Source organism: Seriola aureovittata, chromosome 23 (genome assembly GCF_021018895.1).
Source record: "Seriola aureovittata isolate HTS-2021-v1 ecotype China chromosome 23, ASM2101889v1, whole genome shotgun sequence".
Taxonomy (NCBI): Eukaryota; Metazoa; Chordata; class Actinopteri; order Carangiformes; family Carangidae; genus Seriola; species Seriola aureovittata.
Genome location: NC_079386.1, coordinates 18,760,942 through 18,780,136, shown reverse-complemented (window position 1 = coordinate 18,780,136; position 19,195 = coordinate 18,760,942). Strand labels below are relative to the sequence as shown.

The 19,195-nt window shown below is 37.8% G+C and overlaps 2 protein-coding genes across 2 annotated transcripts; one reads left to right on the top strand and one right to left on the bottom strand.

The window, feature by feature from the left end:
- Positions 1-414: 414 nt before the first annotated feature.
- LOC130164302 (phosphatidylcholine:ceramide cholinephosphotransferase 2-like) lies at positions 415-10,200 on the bottom strand. Its single transcript, XM_056368956.1, has 7 exons — positions 10,070-10,200; positions 4,746-5,613; positions 3,717-3,834; positions 3,567-3,624; positions 2,720-2,815; positions 2,333-2,499; positions 415-2,160 (listed from the first exon to the last, which is right to left on the bottom strand). Exons 2-7 carry the CDS (start codon positions 5,285-5,287, stop codon positions 1,987-1,989), a joined length of 1,155 nt encoding a protein of 384 aa, XP_056224931.1. The 5' UTR covers positions 5,288-5,613; positions 10,070-10,200; the 3' UTR covers positions 415-1,986.
- A 2,359-nt stretch (positions 10,201-12,559) lies between these two features.
- LOC130164318 (aminoacyl tRNA synthase complex-interacting multifunctional protein 1-like) lies at positions 12,560-19,130 on the top strand. Its single transcript, XM_056368981.1, has 7 exons — positions 12,560-12,715; positions 16,165-16,259; positions 16,594-16,707; positions 17,253-17,438; positions 17,569-17,768; positions 18,476-18,647; positions 18,748-19,130. Exons 1-7 carry the CDS (start codon positions 12,684-12,686, stop codon positions 18,912-18,914), a joined length of 966 nt encoding a protein of 321 aa, XP_056224956.1. The 5' UTR covers positions 12,560-12,683; the 3' UTR covers positions 18,915-19,130.
- The last annotated feature ends 65 nt before the right edge of the window (positions 19,131-19,195 follow it).

Here is a 19,195-nt window from a genome sequence, read left to right as displayed (position 1 = left end):
GCAAGTATAATTGTGAATGTATTAAATAAGATTCTATGTGTTAAAAAGTCTTAAGTTTAATTTGGTGAAAACTATTCAAGATTAAACAAATAAGATAATTGTTTATTAGCTGTTTTCACCTGATTTGTCCTAATTGACATTTTAATTAATTAGAATAATGAATAATTCATTAAATATTAATTTCCAGCAAGAGTCAGTCAACTTGAGGCATAAAACATGTTTGTTCTTCAAGAGATAAAAGAATAAATCTATATTTTTCTCAGTGTGCTCACTCTTTATCTTTTGGTGTTCATACCAGTGCAATGCCAAAATAAAAGTACTTAAGTATTATCAACTTCCTGTAGTTAAAGTAACAAAGTAAAAGTCTTCCAAGTATCTAAATAAAAGTAAACAACATCAACCATCAGCAGCAGCTGTTGACTGAAAATAAATCTTTTATTGTCAAACATCTGGATTGTGACACTGCTCACGTCAACATGGACAGATGTGAGTGTTGCAGTGTCGAACATCAGGTAATATGTTTACAAAATTAACTCTGTACAACAACAACAACAACAACCTTCATTAATCCAACTTATATTCAGCAGCATTTTATAGGGAGTTTTTGGTTGAATCTCACGTTAACAGGCAGTTTTTGTTTCAATAAAAAGAAACGAAAAAAACAACATAAAAAATACTTTACACTTTACTTGAAAATATAACTTAACAAAGATCAAGTACTGGAAAACATATACAACAACACTCATCAACTTACACTCATCAACTTTCATACTGATGACGAGTTAGCACTAGGAATGCTATGTCGCTAGCTTTGTTAGCTCTGTTAGATTTGGTTCAAAGCACGAAAGAATCCCAGACGTTTAAACAGTCAAGTTGGTAAATTTATCTTTCATGTACGCTAAACATTTTTATCACTTTAGTTGACATTAATCTTCACAACAATAGTTTAGCATAACGAGCTAGCACGTGGCTACTGCAATCAATTAAATAGCACAAGCTTTCACTCTCACTATGATGAAAACCCAACTCAAGTTAACACAAGGAAAGCTAAATGGCTAGCTTCCACGGCATTACTCGTCAACACAATTGTTTAGCATAATTAGCCATCATGTGGTTAACTAACCCAATTCAAAAATTTAAGCTTTCACTCTCACACTGATGTTAGCTTTGCGAATGTTAAACAACTAGCAGTTCAGCTTTCTTTTTCACGTTAGCTTTGGTCCTAAATCTCTAGTTAGCTTAGCTTCGCTGGCATTACTCATCAACACAGTTGTTTAGCATAATTAGCTAGCACGTGGCTAACTTACCCTATTCAACGACGTAAGCTTTCATTCTCACATTGATGTTAGCTTTATGAATGTTAAACAGTAGCAGTTTAGCTTTGGTCCTAAATATCTGGCTAGCTCACAAACCAAAATGTAGTTATTGATTTAACAATTGGGTCAATTTGTTTTTGTTGAAATTCTTAGGCATTTTCTACATCTGAGAAGATAAAATAAGCTCAGAGTCGATGATAAATCCACATTTGTTGAATTCTGACTTCAGGAATCACAGCAACAGGTGTTTTTTGTCTTATTATTATTATTTGATCAGATATATATAATTTAATGATAAGTTTTGTGAGTAGAAAACTTTTTTTTGTTTATTGTATTAAATTAATTTATTTGAAGAAATCAAGGGAATTTCTCAAACTCAGATATAAATTATTTTAAGTATCATATTGTATTGTATTTACTTCACCACCTTCGTCCTTTGATGTAATTGTAATCTTCTGTCAATGTAAACGTAGTAACACCTTGTCTGTGCCTCCTCATCTTCGTCGTGTCAGTGCATCCTCTCCCTCAGTAACCAGGACAGAGGTGGAAATGTTGCTTCTAATAAATAAACTGATGTTAAATCTCTCCGTCCGTCTGTACGTCCGTCCTGTTGCACAGGAGTCGTGCTGGAGGAATGCATCAGTTTCATCAGCTCAGGTCACTTATCTCCTCACTCGTCCCTCCCTCCCTCCACCATCCTGTACCTCTGTCTGCAGGACGAAGGCAGGGCCACCGGCCACGAGAACACGACGGGAACGGTCGTCTGGACGTTCTTCTCCAGGAAGTTGAAGATCATGTTCCACCACGTCCTCGACAGGTAGTTGTTTGGAGCCTGACGCAACGCCTGAACAGAAAAACACAGAATTAGTGACGTGAAATTACTAGAGGTGAAAGAATTAAATCAACTCATCCGTTCATTCTTCCAGCAAAAAATGGCAAAGTTTAATACTTCCAGCAGAGGGCATCGTGAGGTCATGGCAGTGTGTGTGAGTGTGTGTGTGTGTGTGTCCACATACATGTGTGTTGGCCATGGTGTGGTACCACCAGAAGATCCTGGTGGTGACGAAGTAGGCGATGACCACGTCGATGCTGTAGTGCTCGTGGCCGATGAGGATGCAGACGACCCCGGAGGCGCTGAGCAACCAGCAGGTCCAGTGATACCACCACATCCACCGAGGAGAGTCTGAAAACACACACACACACACACACACATTACATCACAACGTGTTCATGTCGCACTACGGTTTATCAAACCGCTCAGTGTTTCCCTTTTCTGCATTTTTTGTCTTAGAAATGTTGAATTTATTGAATATTCACGCGAGTTTTTCCATAAATAATCAATAAGGAACCAATAAAATGTACAAGGTGAATAGAATCAGTCAAAATGAAAATGTTGTACTCACACTCTTTGATGAAGAGGTAGGAGAGAGTCAACATGACAGTGTGACCGCTGTACAGGAAGTCTCCACACATCAAGTGAGTGCCGGTCATCGACAAACCTGAACACAACAAACACACAACGTTAGACACAATATGAAAAACCTGCCAGACACCGAACTAATATCATATAAATTTTACAATAAGACTAACCTTATAAAGGATTTATAAACGGTTTATAATCAGGTTATTAATTCAGTTGTTAACACTTTATAAATCATGAATAAACAATGATAAACAAGTTATTGGTGACTTTTAAAAGGAGCCTTATTGTAAAGTGTAAAACACATAATTTATCGTTTATTAATGAGTTACAATAAAGCTTCTTTAGTAAGCATAGTAAGAGAGAGTAGTAAGCATTAACTTGCCAAATACTGAGCTGCATCAATGTATAAAAACGTTTATAAATTGTTTATAATTGTTCATTTATCATTTATAAAGTGTCAACAACCAAATTAATAACCTAATTATAAACTTTTCTAAGGATAGTCTTATTGTGAATTTAAATTGACATTAATCTGCATAACAAAAGTTTAGCGTAATGAGCTAGCATGTGGCTACTGCGATCAATTCAATGACACAAGCTTTCACTCTCACGATGATGAAAACCCAACTCAAGTTGAGGAAAGTTAAGTAACTCGCAGTTTTAGCTTTGGTCTTAAATCTCCAGTTAGCTTAGCTTCGTTGGCATTACTCATCAACACAGCTGTTTAGCATAATTTACTAGCATGATGCTAACTAACCCAATTCAATGACACAAACTTTTATTCTCACACTGATGTTATTTTACACAGTTAACAGTTTGGGTTTTACCTCCTCCTGAGATCAGCCTCAAAATCCTCCAGATTTTCCCTGTTGAGTCGTTGTACAGCTGCTCACACACAAAGACGCAATGAACAAGATTTACAACAACAACATTTAACAATACTGCGCAGTGTGTAACGTAAACAGGTGTGTTTTTACCTTCGGTGCGCAGACCATGTGTTTCCCAGGTACAGGCAGGGTGGTGATGTACATGGTGACGCAGCGATACATGTAGAGAGTCCCGATGAGGAAGAAACAGCGCCGACCCACGATAGCTCTGCAGAGAGGAAGAGTTATATAGAGTTTGTCTTTCCTCCTCTGTGATTGGTTCATATTCCTCTACAGTCCAGGTTATTACTTGGCCAAGTCTGAATACAAACAGCTGATGCAGCTGGTTTTAGTACAGCAGCAGCAGAAACTCATTTACCTCAGAAAACAGTAAAACTCAGTAACAGGTGTCATGGCGGACTGTAAACATTAAGAGAGTCAGTCTAAAATAACTTCTTCTATAAACATAACTGTGATGGAAATAGAAGTTCCACTTTTTAACTGTGTTTTGAAAGGTGCTACTTATATAAAGTGTATTAATTAATATTTTATATGATTATAATTATTAAATGTGATCCTTTGAAAAGTCAAAATTCTTGGTTAAAACTGGAAACTCAGAGTCAACTTTCCGTCGCCTCCACAAAACGACAGCACAGTCCAACTGATAAGAACATTTACATAAACACAAATCATGAACTGTGTTGGTCACCTTCAGTTTCAGAACAGGATATTTTACAGTGTGAAAATAAACTCAACACTCTCTGGTTGACAAATGCTAATATTTCTAAACACACCACTTCATGGAATTTCTTGTTAAGTCAATCCGCACTTAAATTAATGGATCGTTACGAGCTAAACTTTACTGGTACTCGTCATGCTGTACTTGTATGTGGATGAGTGATGAGTGTTTCTGTGGTTCCAACATCTCCAACAGAGTGAGACGTCTTCTCTCTAGAGGCTGGCATCTTGTCGATAATTTAAAGTGATCATCTTAAAGGTTTATTAATCAGGAGCTTCAGTATTTGGATCAAGTGGCTCATGATAAACAGCGTTCGTCAGATTTAGTATCTACAGCTGTTATTTCAATGTGACAGATATTTAATCAATATTTAGGTGATTGTAGGAAACAGCTGATCGTACTTGTGTTTGAGGAAGATCCACTGGACGAACCAGAGTCCGACCAGGATCAGCCCGTTGACCTCGGTGACGGTGAAGGCCCAGGGCACCCGGTCCACGTAGTCGAAGAACTTGTCGGGCAGAGGCGGGCTCACCGACTTGTCGGGGACCCTCTCGTGGACGATGGTGATGACGACGGTGGTGAAGATGAGGGTGAACAGGGCGTAGAGGAAGGCCACGCCCGTCTTCCACCACTCCTTCGGGAGGTGGTTCGCCCGCTCCTCCGACACGGTGATCTTGACGTAGTCACAGTGTCGCCGCAGCCCGCTGCTCAGGGAGTGGATCAGCTGGTTCTGTTGCAGCAGATTGGTCAGTCTGCTGCGCTCCTGTTTGTTTTTGCCGTCGTGGGCGTCGGCGGGCGGCGTCGGCGGGGATGGGAGGCGAGTCAGGTTGCCGTTAGCGACCCTCGGAGGATGATTAGGCGTAGGGGGATTTGTTGTGGTTGCAGAAGCTTCCACATGAGGTCGAACATCTTCATGGTCCTGGATCAGTTCTGACGCCGCCATTGATTGATTGTTTTCCCTTTAGGAAGTCTGAATGATCACCTGATCAATAGGTTTTCACGAGATCTCAGTTCCACAAATATTCCTCTATCAGGTATCGACTGCTCCTGTCTGTTTCAGGTGTGACCGGTAATCCAGTATTAGCGATCAATATCAGGCATCAGTATTCCAGCAGCAGTGATCGACTCCTCTGGTCTGTTCAGGCAGTGATCACAAGGTTAAGGATCACAGATACAGACAAATCAATGACCTGATCAATAGCAGTAGATAAACCGGTGAGGTCACAGAGCAGGCAGGTGATTGGTCGGGATTATTCAAACACAACAAACCTGAAAAACAACAACAAAGATTTTCAGTTTCCTGTTTCCCACATTTGGAGGTTAAATGAACGGTATCAATGACCAATATTCACAAGAGGTGTTTTGTTCCAACAGGTCGACTAACTGTATAAATTTCTAATTTTTAAAAAGGAGCTGACTCGGTATCGGAAAGTGACAAGACCAGAGCCAACTGGGCTGGAGCTAGCTGGTTAGCATGCTAGCGTAAGCAGAAGAAAGCAAGTGACAGACAGATCTTGGTGATTAAATGAATGAAGTTTGATGCTGAGCTCACAAACAGCTGCTAATGCTAACGGTGGCTATGTAGCAACAGCAAAACTTACAAATAGCTCCTTTAAAAGTGTACAGTTTAATTCTAACAGGAAGTGATACAATACATGCAACGTTACAGCGACTTCCTCTAAAGATTTGATACGTAATTTTCTTGCGACAGGAAACTTATCTGTGCCTATTTCCAAAATAATCAATCATTTTGTCATTTTTAAAGCAAAATTTTTCCGGCTCCAGTTTCTCAAATGTGAGGCTTGAATCTCTTCTGTATCATGTATGACAGTAAAGTGAATATATTCTGGGTTTGGAGTCAAATAAATTACAGATAAATACATTTTAGAGTAAACTGAAACATTAACTGATAATTTAATCAATAGTGAAATGGATCACCAGTTCCAGCCATATTTTATAGGAAGGGTAAGTGAAGTAATAAAATTTTTAAAACAGAAAATACCATTAAAAAAAAAAGTGAGTTTCTCTTCCTAATGCAAAACTTAATTCACATTTTCAGATTCATTCAGAAAATCTCACTTTTCATTCACTAAACTTTATTTTCCACTTCTCTCTGGTTAGATGATCAGATTTCTTCCAGCTTCACACATTCGCTCTGTAAACTGGTTCTGAAGTTGTTCAGAAGCAGCAGCACTGACATGAGGCCGGTCTTCATTAGAGCCCGACTCTACTGAAATCTACTGGAATTCTCTTATCTCTGAAGATAATCAAGTTCAGGTGGGGCGCTGACCTGCTTCACACACACACACACACACACACACACACACACACACACACACACACACACACACACACACACACACAGATGTTGTCTTGAGTGTTTGACTTTTAGTAACCTGCGGAAGACACTCCTTGTAAAAACAGAAACACACCCACACCCACACACACACACACACACACACACACACACACACACACACACACACACACACACACTTGACTTCTGAACAGAACGAGTCCGACAGCAGAGACGTCCTCATAATCAAACAGAGCAGCTGAGATCTGCATCTTAAAAGCAGTTTGTTTTCTTTAACTTCCTCTTGATTTCAGTTATAAACTTAATTCTTCCCGTCGGTGATTCCTTCACTGTAATTATCACTGTCACACTTCAGGCCCTAAAAACCCATTTACGGTTCAAACACTGTTGGTGGTTTTAAAAGCAGCTGCTCATCTGTCTACATGATAAACACACACACACCGGTGGCTGAGATTCAGGTGAAGACAAGAGCAAACAACCACATTTAAACCAGTCTTGGTCATTTACCTCCATCACTCTGATAATAATCTCACCCTAGATAAACCGATTTCAACTCTGAAGGTGAGCACATGTCACAGATCCCGGCTACCTGTTGCTTTTACAATCTGTTTGCAGGTTTTATTGATGACTTACAAACCCCTGAGGTGATTTGTCTCCAGCTATCTATCGTGACCTCTGGTCGCTCCGAGGTCTCGACTGATAAACAGGTGAAAAAGCCAAATCTCTCATCTTTTAAATCCACATAAAAAATAAATAAATAAACATGTTTAAACTTGCTTTTCAGCAATTTAACTTTAATTATTTTGTTTTTATAATGTTATTAGTTTTATTGCTCTTGGTTTGTTTTAGCCTCTTTGCTTTTTAAAATCACTTTGGAAATGAGTTTTCAAAAAGTAAATGTTTTATTGCTTAATTGAAATAAAATGAATAAATAAATAATTGATATCAATCAATAATGAACATGATCATTAGCTCCAGGCTTACATTGATGCTCGCTAATCATTCCCTTGATAAATGAAAGACACCACTTTAAAAAAATAAAGGGAATAAAGTTGATTCTTCATATTTTACTGCAAACTTCACTTATATTTCAACAATTTTTGCAGCTGTTTGATGGAGTCACTTTTCATTTATTTAACTTTATATTCTATTAATAAGTTGTCAGATGATCACATTTCTAACAACCTCAGACAATAACTGTGACCTGGTAAATAAAAAAGTTTGTAAATCAGAGGAATTGTTCATGAACTTCTGAACTTTACGCAGGAATTTTATCAATTCAGTTCATCTGAATCTCTGAGAACCTGTGTTGGATATCTGTCACTACTTTCTGAAATGTAATAATCTGAACAGTGAATTGAAAAGAGGGGAAAAGGTAACGTTGTACTGATAAACTGAAACTGCTGCAGATTGAGTTAAATTGTGAGTCACGTCTCTCTCTCCTGCTAAATACCTCGTCTCCCTGCCGCCTCTCCGACAACATTTCACACACAAGTGAATGTGTGCTGATGTATGAGTGAGTGTTTGACTGTCTGTCGGCGTCTCAGGTTAAACCTTCCTGCACAAACACACCAGTCAAATGCTTTTTAAAAACACTTTCTGTTTGTGCACCTGAAACCCGACAGGCAGGGATATTTAGATAGTGACACTAAATGAAAAGCTGTTTTATATTGAAGAGTCAGGTTGATTACTGCCAGGAAAAACATCCTGTACCTTCTTACGCAACAGCTGTGATGCAAGAGAATACATGTAATTACAAGTGTGTGCGTTTTAATCTCTACAGGTGCTTAGGGTCTAGATTGTAGATTTTGTTGTTAAATGAAGTGTCAGAAAATAGTATAAAAAGCCCATTTATAATTTCCCAGACCTTAAGGTGATGTCTTCAGATTCCTCATTTTATCCAACTAATAGTTGAAAACCCCAAAGTTTTCAGTTTATAATGATATAAAAACAGAATAGCAACAAATCCTCCCATAAAAGCAGTAAAATTAATGTGTAAATAAGAGAATAAGTACAGAAAACAACTTATATGACCAACTGTAATTACACTGTGCCTGGGTTGACGCTTGAAGTTTAATTCCAAGCCATGTGATAAATAAATGCCTTCGCAGCAGCTAAAACATTCATTGCAGCTGTTAAAGATGTTCAGCTGCTGCAGTCGTGCACAAAGCTCAACACTTCAGTAACACGTGCTCGTATTTTGATTTCACCGGCCGTTTGGTGACGTTGCAGTGTTAAATACTCATCTCTAACCGGCCTTGTGCATGGTTTCTTATGCCACATCCTGTTTACAGCCCTAACAGAATAAGACAGACATTAACCCTTAATCAAATTGAGACCATGGGAATTCAATTTCTCCAAATTAGTGCTGATTCATCAACACAAGACGGACACGGCGGCGAGTGTTACAGAGCTGCAGCAAGGAAACTGTTCATTTTGTGCAACTGATAGCGAAACGAGGGAGGCAACTAAGGTTTATTTACAGTATTGATTTATTTCTTTATTGATTTGGGTTGTTAAGAGTCAGGAAACAGTGAAAAATACTATATATATCTCAGAGCCGAAGTTTCCAAACTGTTTTTGTCCAACCAACTGTTCAAAACCTAAAGATATTAAATTACGATGGTATTAATGTACGAAAGCAGCTCAATCTAGTAAATATGTCCTTTGTGCCTAATAAATCACTTCAAAATTAATCGATAATTAAAATAGTTGCACATTACATGATGTGTAGTCATTTAAAAATTACAGCCAAGTACTCAATTCTCCACATGTGAAAATCTGGAAGCTGTGAATTTTTAGGGAATTGATTAAAACAATCGATTAACTGGTTAGCTAATCATTTTAGCACTAAATAAAAGTAAGATAAAAAGGTATTCCTTTGACATTAAAGCACTCACATTAAAGAAGTGGAAAGAAATAAATGTTTGGTTGGCCTATGTTCACCAAATTAATACAAAATCATTATTTTTCTGTTGATCAACTGTTCAGCTAATCGGTTTATCATAAACTAAATGCAACAATGTGATTTTATAATGAGGTGTAACAGAGAAAAGTTCCTCCTCACGTGTGATAGGTGGATATTTTCTGGGCCTGTTTGCCCCAAGAATATGACTTAAACTTGAAAACTGATTTTCTGTGGATCGATAATTCGATTAATTGACGTTTTGTTTAAACACGTTCGTCTTTCATATACCACTAAATAAAAAGGAAACGCTGAGTACACGTCGTTCATTTTGACGCAGACAGGAAGACACATATAAACACACCTGTCGGACGGTGTGTGACACGTTCCTGCTTCTTTCCCTTTAAGTCTAAAAGCAGGTAAAAAAAACAACAACAAAAACAAGAAAAACAAACACTAACGGTTTGTTTTCTCTTCGTGGAGACGAACAGAAACAAACTCACCGCTTCAGCTGCAGGTTTTCACTTCTTCGGTTCAGTTTTCGTCACTTGTTCGACTCCAAAATCTTCTCCTCTTTTTTTTTTCTCCTTCTCTGTAACTGTGAGCGCGTTCTCGGGTTCTCGGTCTGAGCGCGAGCGCGAGTATCGGTGAAGAAAACCCCGCCCAGCCTCCCGCCATTGGCTGGTTAGAATCCAAATATGGTTCGGCAGCTTCCGTCGACGCAAACCCCCCCCCCCCCCGCGCCCTGCTGACTCACCCCCGGAGGTGACGGCGATGATTCACCTGAGCTCGGCTCTCCACTCGGGATTTTCCGTAAAACGGAGGGAAATCGTAGAAATAAGATCGTTCTCGAGAGGAAAAGACAAAAAAGAAGTAAAATACAGGATTAATAAAAAACAAAAATTGTCATTGTTAGTCAAAATTGATCCTTTCTTACTCATTTAACTAAAAATATAATAAAATTGAATTAATTAAATTATGACATAATATATCAACAATTTGACTCACTTCACAGCAATGAATGAATGAAGTTTTTATTATGTGTCCAGACCACATGAGCTTACAAGACACACTAAAATTCATATAAAACATAACTGTTTATTTATATTATTTATTATTATCCAATGACATAAGTCAAAATGTTTGTATAAAATCTGATACTATTAGTATTATTGTAATATTTAGTCAAAATAATGAGATAGTCAAACTCTTAAGTTATGACATACTAGTGTTTCACACGTTTCAATTACAACGAGGTTAACTTTGATTCATACCTCTGTTGAAATATCAAACCAGTAAGTCAACATTTTTGCATTCAGTAATTTTATATTTAGTGGTTTTTTATGTCCATGCTTTATGTTTGATTTAATCTTTGATTTTTTGTTTGTTTTTTCGGTGAATACTTTGGAGTGTATTATGTATAGCTTGTTTAATGACCAAATAAAACAATTGATATAGACTCTAATCTGATTTATACACAGTAAGTTTTGTATTGTGTTTGTTAATCAGAAGTCTCAGCTCTGTAACTTCCTGCAGCTGAATTTCTATAGAGTCTGAAAAGGCAGTAAATCACAAATCAAACAGAATGATGAAATATGGCTGATGACTGATATCATCTATACAAATGACTCAGGGATTAACTGTTTGAAGTTAAAAGTCACTTCCTGTCTGTCGGCAACTCCCTAAACTGAGTGTTTAATCAAATATTGGATTATGGCCTGGGATGTAGAAGAAAGAAGGTTTTAGTGGCACTGAGTTTACACTCAGCAATTACTCAAATTACACATGGTGAGTTTTTATAAGACTGGTACATGTTTTATACTCAGTATTGTTGAATTTGACAGGACGAATTTAATTAAAATAGGAAGTTGCCCATCAGAATTAAATATTTGACAGAGGTATCATTTGTAGAAAATATAACTTAGCAGATAAATGTGTGTGTAACCTGTCAGGAAAAATAATATGAAAATGAAATAGATGTTTTTGTGGTGAGTCATACATTTCATTGCGAGAATGGGGTTGAAATGGAAGAATTTGGACTTGTGACATTCATATTTCTAAAATATTGACAATTAATGGTTTCAGGGTTCATCCTTTATTTGTTGAAGTGAATTTCACAAAAATATGAAAATACTGAAAATATACAACATTACAACCCAAACCTTGGATTCAGGCATTTAGAAAACACAAGCTGATAGACGAGCATCAGAATGATGACTGAAGTAAAGTGAAAGTTAGTGTTTAGTTGTTGTGTAGTATCGATGTTTCTCCACTAGAGGGGGCTGATTATCTACTGAAAAACACACTGCAGTGATTCAGTGTCACGTCACACCCTCGACATAAACACATTCTCTGCATACTGAATACTTCAGTGACACCGAGGGGAGTTTCTATCTTACAGGAGGGAAAGTAAAAGTAATCTTTGAATAGATTCCTACTAAATATCAACACATTCAGGAAAAGAACGTCCTGCTGTGAGTCAAAAAAAGTCCCAGAGGAAAGAGTTTCTGCAGCAGGACTTTGATCCTGAGCAGATCTCAACATCCACTATGAACATGAAGCCCTAACCTAAACACTGAAGATCTGTGGACTGATCTGAAAGACAGGATACTGAAAATTCCTCATATATAGTGAAGTAATACATGTGTATGTAGCACATATATATATATATATATATATATACACACAAAAATAATACTAATAATACTAATAATTATCTTCACTTTAATAGGCATGTGACCAGTTAGTGGAACTTTATATTTATTATAATTTATTCTTTTTTAATATATTTATTATAAAAGATATGATATATAGACAGACATATACGCAAATATAAGTGAATTTAAAGTAAACATAAGCTTTTTGGCTTTTTAGATTTTGTTTAATTTGAACCAATCTGTGAGTTTCCTCTGGTTATTCAGTTTCCATTAGGAGCGAAATCACAGAGCCTGACTCTGGTATTTAACTGGGAGGTGTTTGACCTTTGACCTCCAACCACGGGTGGTGTTGACTCCGGCTGAAGATGGAAGGAGACAGCTGACGGAGAGTTTTTGCCTCAGCTCCAGACGGACTCTGAGCTTTCTGTTCCCGACCGGCCGAACGACAACATCCTGCGACATGGACAACGCAGACAACCTGTTTCATCCCAGGTACGACCCACAAATCTGTGTTTCTGTGTGTTTCATCTGCTTTTTCATGACTTCTCCACAAACTGACTCCCTTTTCTTTTGCATGTCAAGTGAGAGGAGTGAAAAACTTTACAAACAGACGATAATCTCCTTGCAGAGCGCACCGCAAAGTTAAATTCCAAAATTAAATCTGTTTGGTGATTTAATTTTTTCATTTAAACCTCCACAGCTGCATATGCTTCCTTTCTGTGTCCAAATCATTCTTAAAATATTACATTGTTGTAGATTATTCCCCTTATTTAACATAAATAAAAGGGATTTTATGTTATTTTTTCTTTGCAAAACAGTTGAATTTACTTTGTTCAGACAGAGAAAAGCTGAATATCAAACTCAAAAATGACATGAAGACGTTAAAACTTTGTAAAAATAAAATTTGGTGTTCTGAGTTTTGTCTTGTTATGTGTCAATATTAAATATCAGTGTGTGCAGGCTTGTTTTACTATACTTGTGGGGTCCGACAGCCTTGTGGGGACCCCACTAGTTCAAATGAAGGTTAAGACTTTAAGGTTATGTCACATTCAGGTTGAGGTTGGGGACAGGTATTCAATTGTGGTTGCCATGGTTACTGTAAGGGGCAAGGGAATGCATTATGTCAAGAATGTCAAGGATGGGTCCCCAAAAATATAGTTCAACACTGAGCTGTAAGTGTGTGTGAGTGTGTGTGTGTGTGTGTGTGTGTGTGTGTTTGTTTGTGTGTGTGTGTGTGTGTGTGTGTCATACCATTTCGTGTTATTTATAGCACGAGGTTTGACTGCAGCTGTTGCATCTCTTCCTACATTCAGTAGCTTATTCAGCAGCTGCTGCTCACGTGTGTGTGTGTGTGTGTGTGTGTGTGTGTGTGTGTGTGTGTGTGTGTACTCGTCTTAATCACATTGTCAGGACATATGATCTTTTCACACATGCACGCGCACACACACACACACACACATTGTGGGGACCCGACCACCATTTGGGGACAAAAAGCAAATCCCAACAAGTTGAATTTAGAAATTTAGAGTTATTTAGGATATTACATTATACTTCACATATAGTGACATGTTCACCTTCGTCTGTGATGTCACGGACATAATCCAGATGTGATGTCCTCCTAAGCGACAAAAACAAGTTTAGCATATGTGATTTTATGTGGTGCCATAGTGATTATGAGCTAGTTGGTTAAATGAGATCACTGCTGGCAAATCTCTGAGCATTTTGATCTCAGGATTGTTAACTTTAATAATTTAAGAATACATTTTTACATTTTTCCAATCACAAAGAAATCAAATAAATGGACTAAAGAGATTATACAGAACAGAACATACCTGTGCAACATGACAAAGAAAATGGGTTTTGCTGTTTAAATATTGTGTGTGTCAGTGACAGTTGATTGGTCGAGTCTGTTTGTTTATGTAAATCTTAACCAGACTTACAGCTACAGCTACAGCTACAGGGTGCGTCAGTAGCTTTCTGTTTATCATTATGCAAATATCCTGGTTTCAATAAGCCTCTCTCTCTGTGTGTATGTGTGTGTGTGTGTGTGTGTGTCCTTTGATGGTATTAATATGTGCTTTTCTTTATCGCAGATAACATCTATCGAAACTTCAGTGACAGCTCTTTCTATGCTTTCATGTTTCAGTCTCAGTTTGAGTGACATTCTGTTTCTTTTCATGTGGTTCAGCCAAAATCTCTTATCTTCAGTCCTGCGGTCGCCCCAATATACAACTGTCATCTCTCTTGTGAGGAGAAGTTTTTGATTTAGAAGTTTTATCAACAAAATGTGAAACAAAAGTAACGACATAATCCCAAACAGCACCTTTCGTACTATTCCATAAACTTCATTATTATCACTGATGCATTTTAGTTAAGTTACAGATTTTTGTAGCTTCTGTCTAAAAAGTTGGGAATGTTGAGTTCACAAAAACCTAAATATTTAATTACCTACATTTAATTGAATCCTGAATTTATTCTTAATTTGCAAGGCCTGTTTTTTTAATGAGTGTCTGAAGCTTGAAACAAAAAAGAATAATGCAGGTAGTGGCTGAAGAATGAAACAAGTTGATTACAATAAAAACATGTTGAAATAGTCCTAGTCCGAGTCTACAAGCACCTTTTTCATGTTTTATAAGAAAACAAAACTTTAATATTAAATATTTCACTCTAAAATGTAGTAGATTAGAAACATAAAGTCGTAGAAAATGAAAAATACCTTGGTCATCAATATCATTAGACATGAGTGACCAACATCAGTTTGATGTATAACACGTTGATATTTTGTTGGTTTTAAGTTGTTTTGTTAAGTAAACAAAATCCATTGTCTTCCAGATGTCTCACGCCATATTTTCACATATAAAATACGGAAAATACAGAAAGGAATAAACCAAAACCCAACATCTGCTAAACGTCACATTGTCACTTAGCCAACATTGGGTTTTCATTTCCAACCAAACTTTAATGTCTTGATGACATTAGAGTCCAACGTCTGTCTGATGTTACATTGGCGTCCAGTGCATGCTGGGTAAACCACCTCCACCTTTGCTCACTGTTGCTTTGTTTTCTCTTCCAAATATATTCATCTAACATGTTGAAACAAGACCCAAGAAACAAACAGAATTATTCTTTAATTTAAACACCTCAGAAAAATTACAATAAAATAAAATTAAAGTGAAGTTAAAATCAACAGAAAGATGGTTTAAATACCAAATTTAATTCTTTTAAACCTATTTAAATAATCTAATTCCTTCAGATAAAGTTCATTTTAATAATCATTTATAGGCTCCACGTAAGCAGTTCATCATCATCCACCAATAGAGTCAAGGAAAACTCTTTGATGCCACTTTATAAACAAGAGCTGCCGAGTCTAGCAGCCACCAGCTGTGTGGTTTAATCCACCTGTCAATCAGGTGAACAACAGGTAGAACTTTGAAGTGGATCGAGACATTTTATACTCTCTCCCTGTGTACGTGTGTGTACGTGTGTGTGTGTGTACGTGTGTGTGTGTGTGTGTGTACGTGTGTGTACGTGTGTGTGTGTGTACGTGTGTGTACGTGTGTGTACGTGTGTGTGTGTGTGTGCATGTGATTGTGTGTGTGTGCACACTGCCCTCTGGCAATGGCAAAATCATTCACATCCTTTCCTCTAAGATATCATCTATATAAACGTTTTATTGGTGTCTTTATGACATCATTGCCTGTGTGATTTGCATCCTGTCAAACTTGTCGGAGTCTGTCGATGTTTTTCAAACACAAACTGCAGTGTCATCATGAGCAAGTCACAAATGGTCAAAATATCTGTCGAGACTTCTTAAGACTTGACAAGTTTTCATTTCAGTTTGTTTCTGATTTGGGGCTTTCTATAAGAAAATGGACTGTCTCCATTTCTTGTGTTTGCTGCTGTTTTGCTGTCTAACTGCTGTTCGTCTGTCTCTGTCTTAGCCTGGCAGCGGCTCTAATGAAGCTTGATCCAGACGATGGCGAGCAGATCATGGAGTACTTTAAAACTCATGCCCTGCTGAGCAGAGAGAAAGCACGTAAGAGCAAATACAGGAGGGATGGGAGAGGGTTGATGTGCTGCCCTCTAGTGGAGAATATTATATGGACAAAGTTACAGACAAATTAAGGAAATGGTCAAATAACCTTAATGACTATAAATGAAAACTGATCAAGAATCATTTGCCAAATCATTTTAATCCAAGACCATGTCAAAAGCCAGAGAAACTTTAATTTAAGGCTCATGTATTTGTGACTGAGTGAAAATCTGTGACAAAACCTCGAAAAGCAAAGTTTTGCTGACTTTACTGTGTTTGTGTATGTGTGTGTGTGTGTGTGTGTGTGTGTGTGTGTGTGTGTGTGTGTATGTGTCAGTCCTGCAGACATCAGTGAGAGACCAGAAGAAGCTGCTGGTGGAAAACGCCAAACTGAAGAAAGACATCGAACAGCTGCGAAATCAACTGCAGGACAAACAAAGAAGACGCACTGGTAACAAGAAAAACTAAATTATTAAAGTTTTTTTGACTTTCTAACAACATATTCCCTTTACATAATAACCTCACTTTCTAAAACTACTGCTACTTGCCCAAAAAACACTTCCTACTTTCAAAAATGTTATTTTCAAATGATCCTCACTTCTCTAAAAATGTCCCCCCTTTAAGAAAATGTCCTCACTTTGCACAAATACTGTTATTTTATGTCCTCACAATGTCTGAAACTGGAGGTGGTCCCCACAAGAATACAAGTACAAACACACACACACATACACTGTGACAACTGTAGATGATTTTCTTTCCCCCTGAGCTGGTTCAGTGTCTGACTGTGGTCAGATTTAAATTACAGAAAACCGAAGGGGAATATTTACAGCGGAATTGTTTTTTTAAATTTAATTTAATAAGAACTTTATTGAGTCAAAATCTTTAGGAGTTTTGTCCAAAAGATAAAACACGGCCAGATACATTAAAATAAATTCCTGCATTTATTTTCTCGGTTAAGAACAATCACATCTCTATCTGCTGTTCTCCCTCTCTCAGCCAAGGCCTTGCTCTCCCCGGCCCCGCCTCCTCCATCTCTTAGCTCCACCTCCACATCACCTGTCAATCAACCTGCCTCTCCTGCTGAAGCACTAGCTGCTGTTCCTACGAATCCTCATCCTCCCTCCACTTTCTCACAAGATCGGAGAGACAGACAGAGCAGGAGGAGGAGGGGTGAGAAAAAAGGTGAGAGGAGGGTAAAGGGAGGAAGGAGGGAGGAAGGGGAAAGGACAGAATTAACAAGGGAATAAAAAAGAGACAGTAAAAGCAAAGATGGAATGAAACTTATTTATACTTATTATAAACTCTCTCACAGCTCGTCCCAGCTCTGATCTTCTCTCTCTGGGGGCGGAGCCTCGTGTTGACGTGTCTCGTCTTGACCTGAGGGTTGGACGGATCCTGAGCGTCCGCCGCCACCCGCTGGCTGAGACAATGTCCATCCAGGAAGTGGACGTGGGAGAAAACGCCCCCCGGACGGTCGTCAGCAAGCTGGGAGGGAAAATACAGCTGGAGGAGGTAATACACGGTTTATTCTCCAATTATTACAAGTTAATAAATACCAAGACTTTATTATCAAATTTCAACTTATTTTCGAAAATATAATGACTTAAAATTATTATTATTACAACTTTTTTATTCTTCAAATATATTGACTTTATTATTGTGTATTACAATTTTATTTTCAAAATATTACCATTTTATTCTCCAATTAATATGGATATGAAATATTATCACTTTTTCTGAAATATTACATATAATTCATTTTCATAAACGTGTTACTTTATATTCACATATTACAGCTTCATCCTCTGAATATTATGACCATATTTTCCATTTGACTTTTTTTTAACAAAGTATTACAACTTTATTCTTCAAATATGACTTTTTTTTGCAAACGTTATTCCCAACATATTACAATCTTATTTTGAAATACAACCTCTTTTGCCAAATATTAAGATTTTACTTTCAAAATGTGACAAACTTATTCTCGAATAAGACTTACTTTTTACTGTTAGAACCATATTCTCAAAATTATTACAACTTTTTCATGAAATATTTTCTGTCCTCTCTTTTTCTAATTCATTGTTTCTCTCATCTTTTTCCTTCTTCCTTGCCTTTATTTCTTCCCCTCCCTTATCTTTCCCTCCTTCCTTACTCAAAACTTTTATTTATATTTATAAATATAAAATATAATATAATATTTCACCCCTCTCTCTCTGCAGCTCCAGGGCGGTCTAGTTGTGCTGCTATGCAATGTAAAGGCCTGTAAGATGAGGGGCGTGGCCTCCCAGGCCCGCCTCCTCTGTTGCTCCACCTCTGACGACTGCATCGAACTACTCGCCGCGCCCACGGGCTCCACACCTGGAGACAGAGTCACCTTCCTCAACTACCCTGGTAACCATGGTTACAACAATGAAATTCTAATAGAAAATGACAGAAATAAATAAATGGATAAATGAAAGTGAAAGTCATCTCTCTGTCTCCGTGTGGTCAGGTGACCCAGACAGAGAGCTGCCGTCCAAGCAGAGGGTGTGGGAGCTTCTTCAGCCCGACCTCCAGGTGGACTCCAGGGGTGTGGCCAACTATAAAGGTTGTGGGTTCGAGGTGAAGGGGAAGGGGCTGTGCCGAGCCCCCTCCCTCACCGACTGCATCATCAGGTAGACCTAATGAGGCCCCCAACACACAGGGCAGGACGAGGTGAAGACATGTGCAGAGTACTTTTATTGTGAAAGGCCTGGTGTGCTGTGGCAAGGCAGCAGCAAAGTTCAGCTGAGCCAGTGTAGCAAACGGTACAAGCTAAGCTGTTAGCTAATGAACAGAAGAAAACATGTCTTTACGTTTCTGTTGTTTATTCATTAAAAACACTTAAAACCACAATCATCAGTTTCCTCAAGTGTTCTTGTTTACATTAGACATAAAGAAAGGGACGCCCATATTTGGTG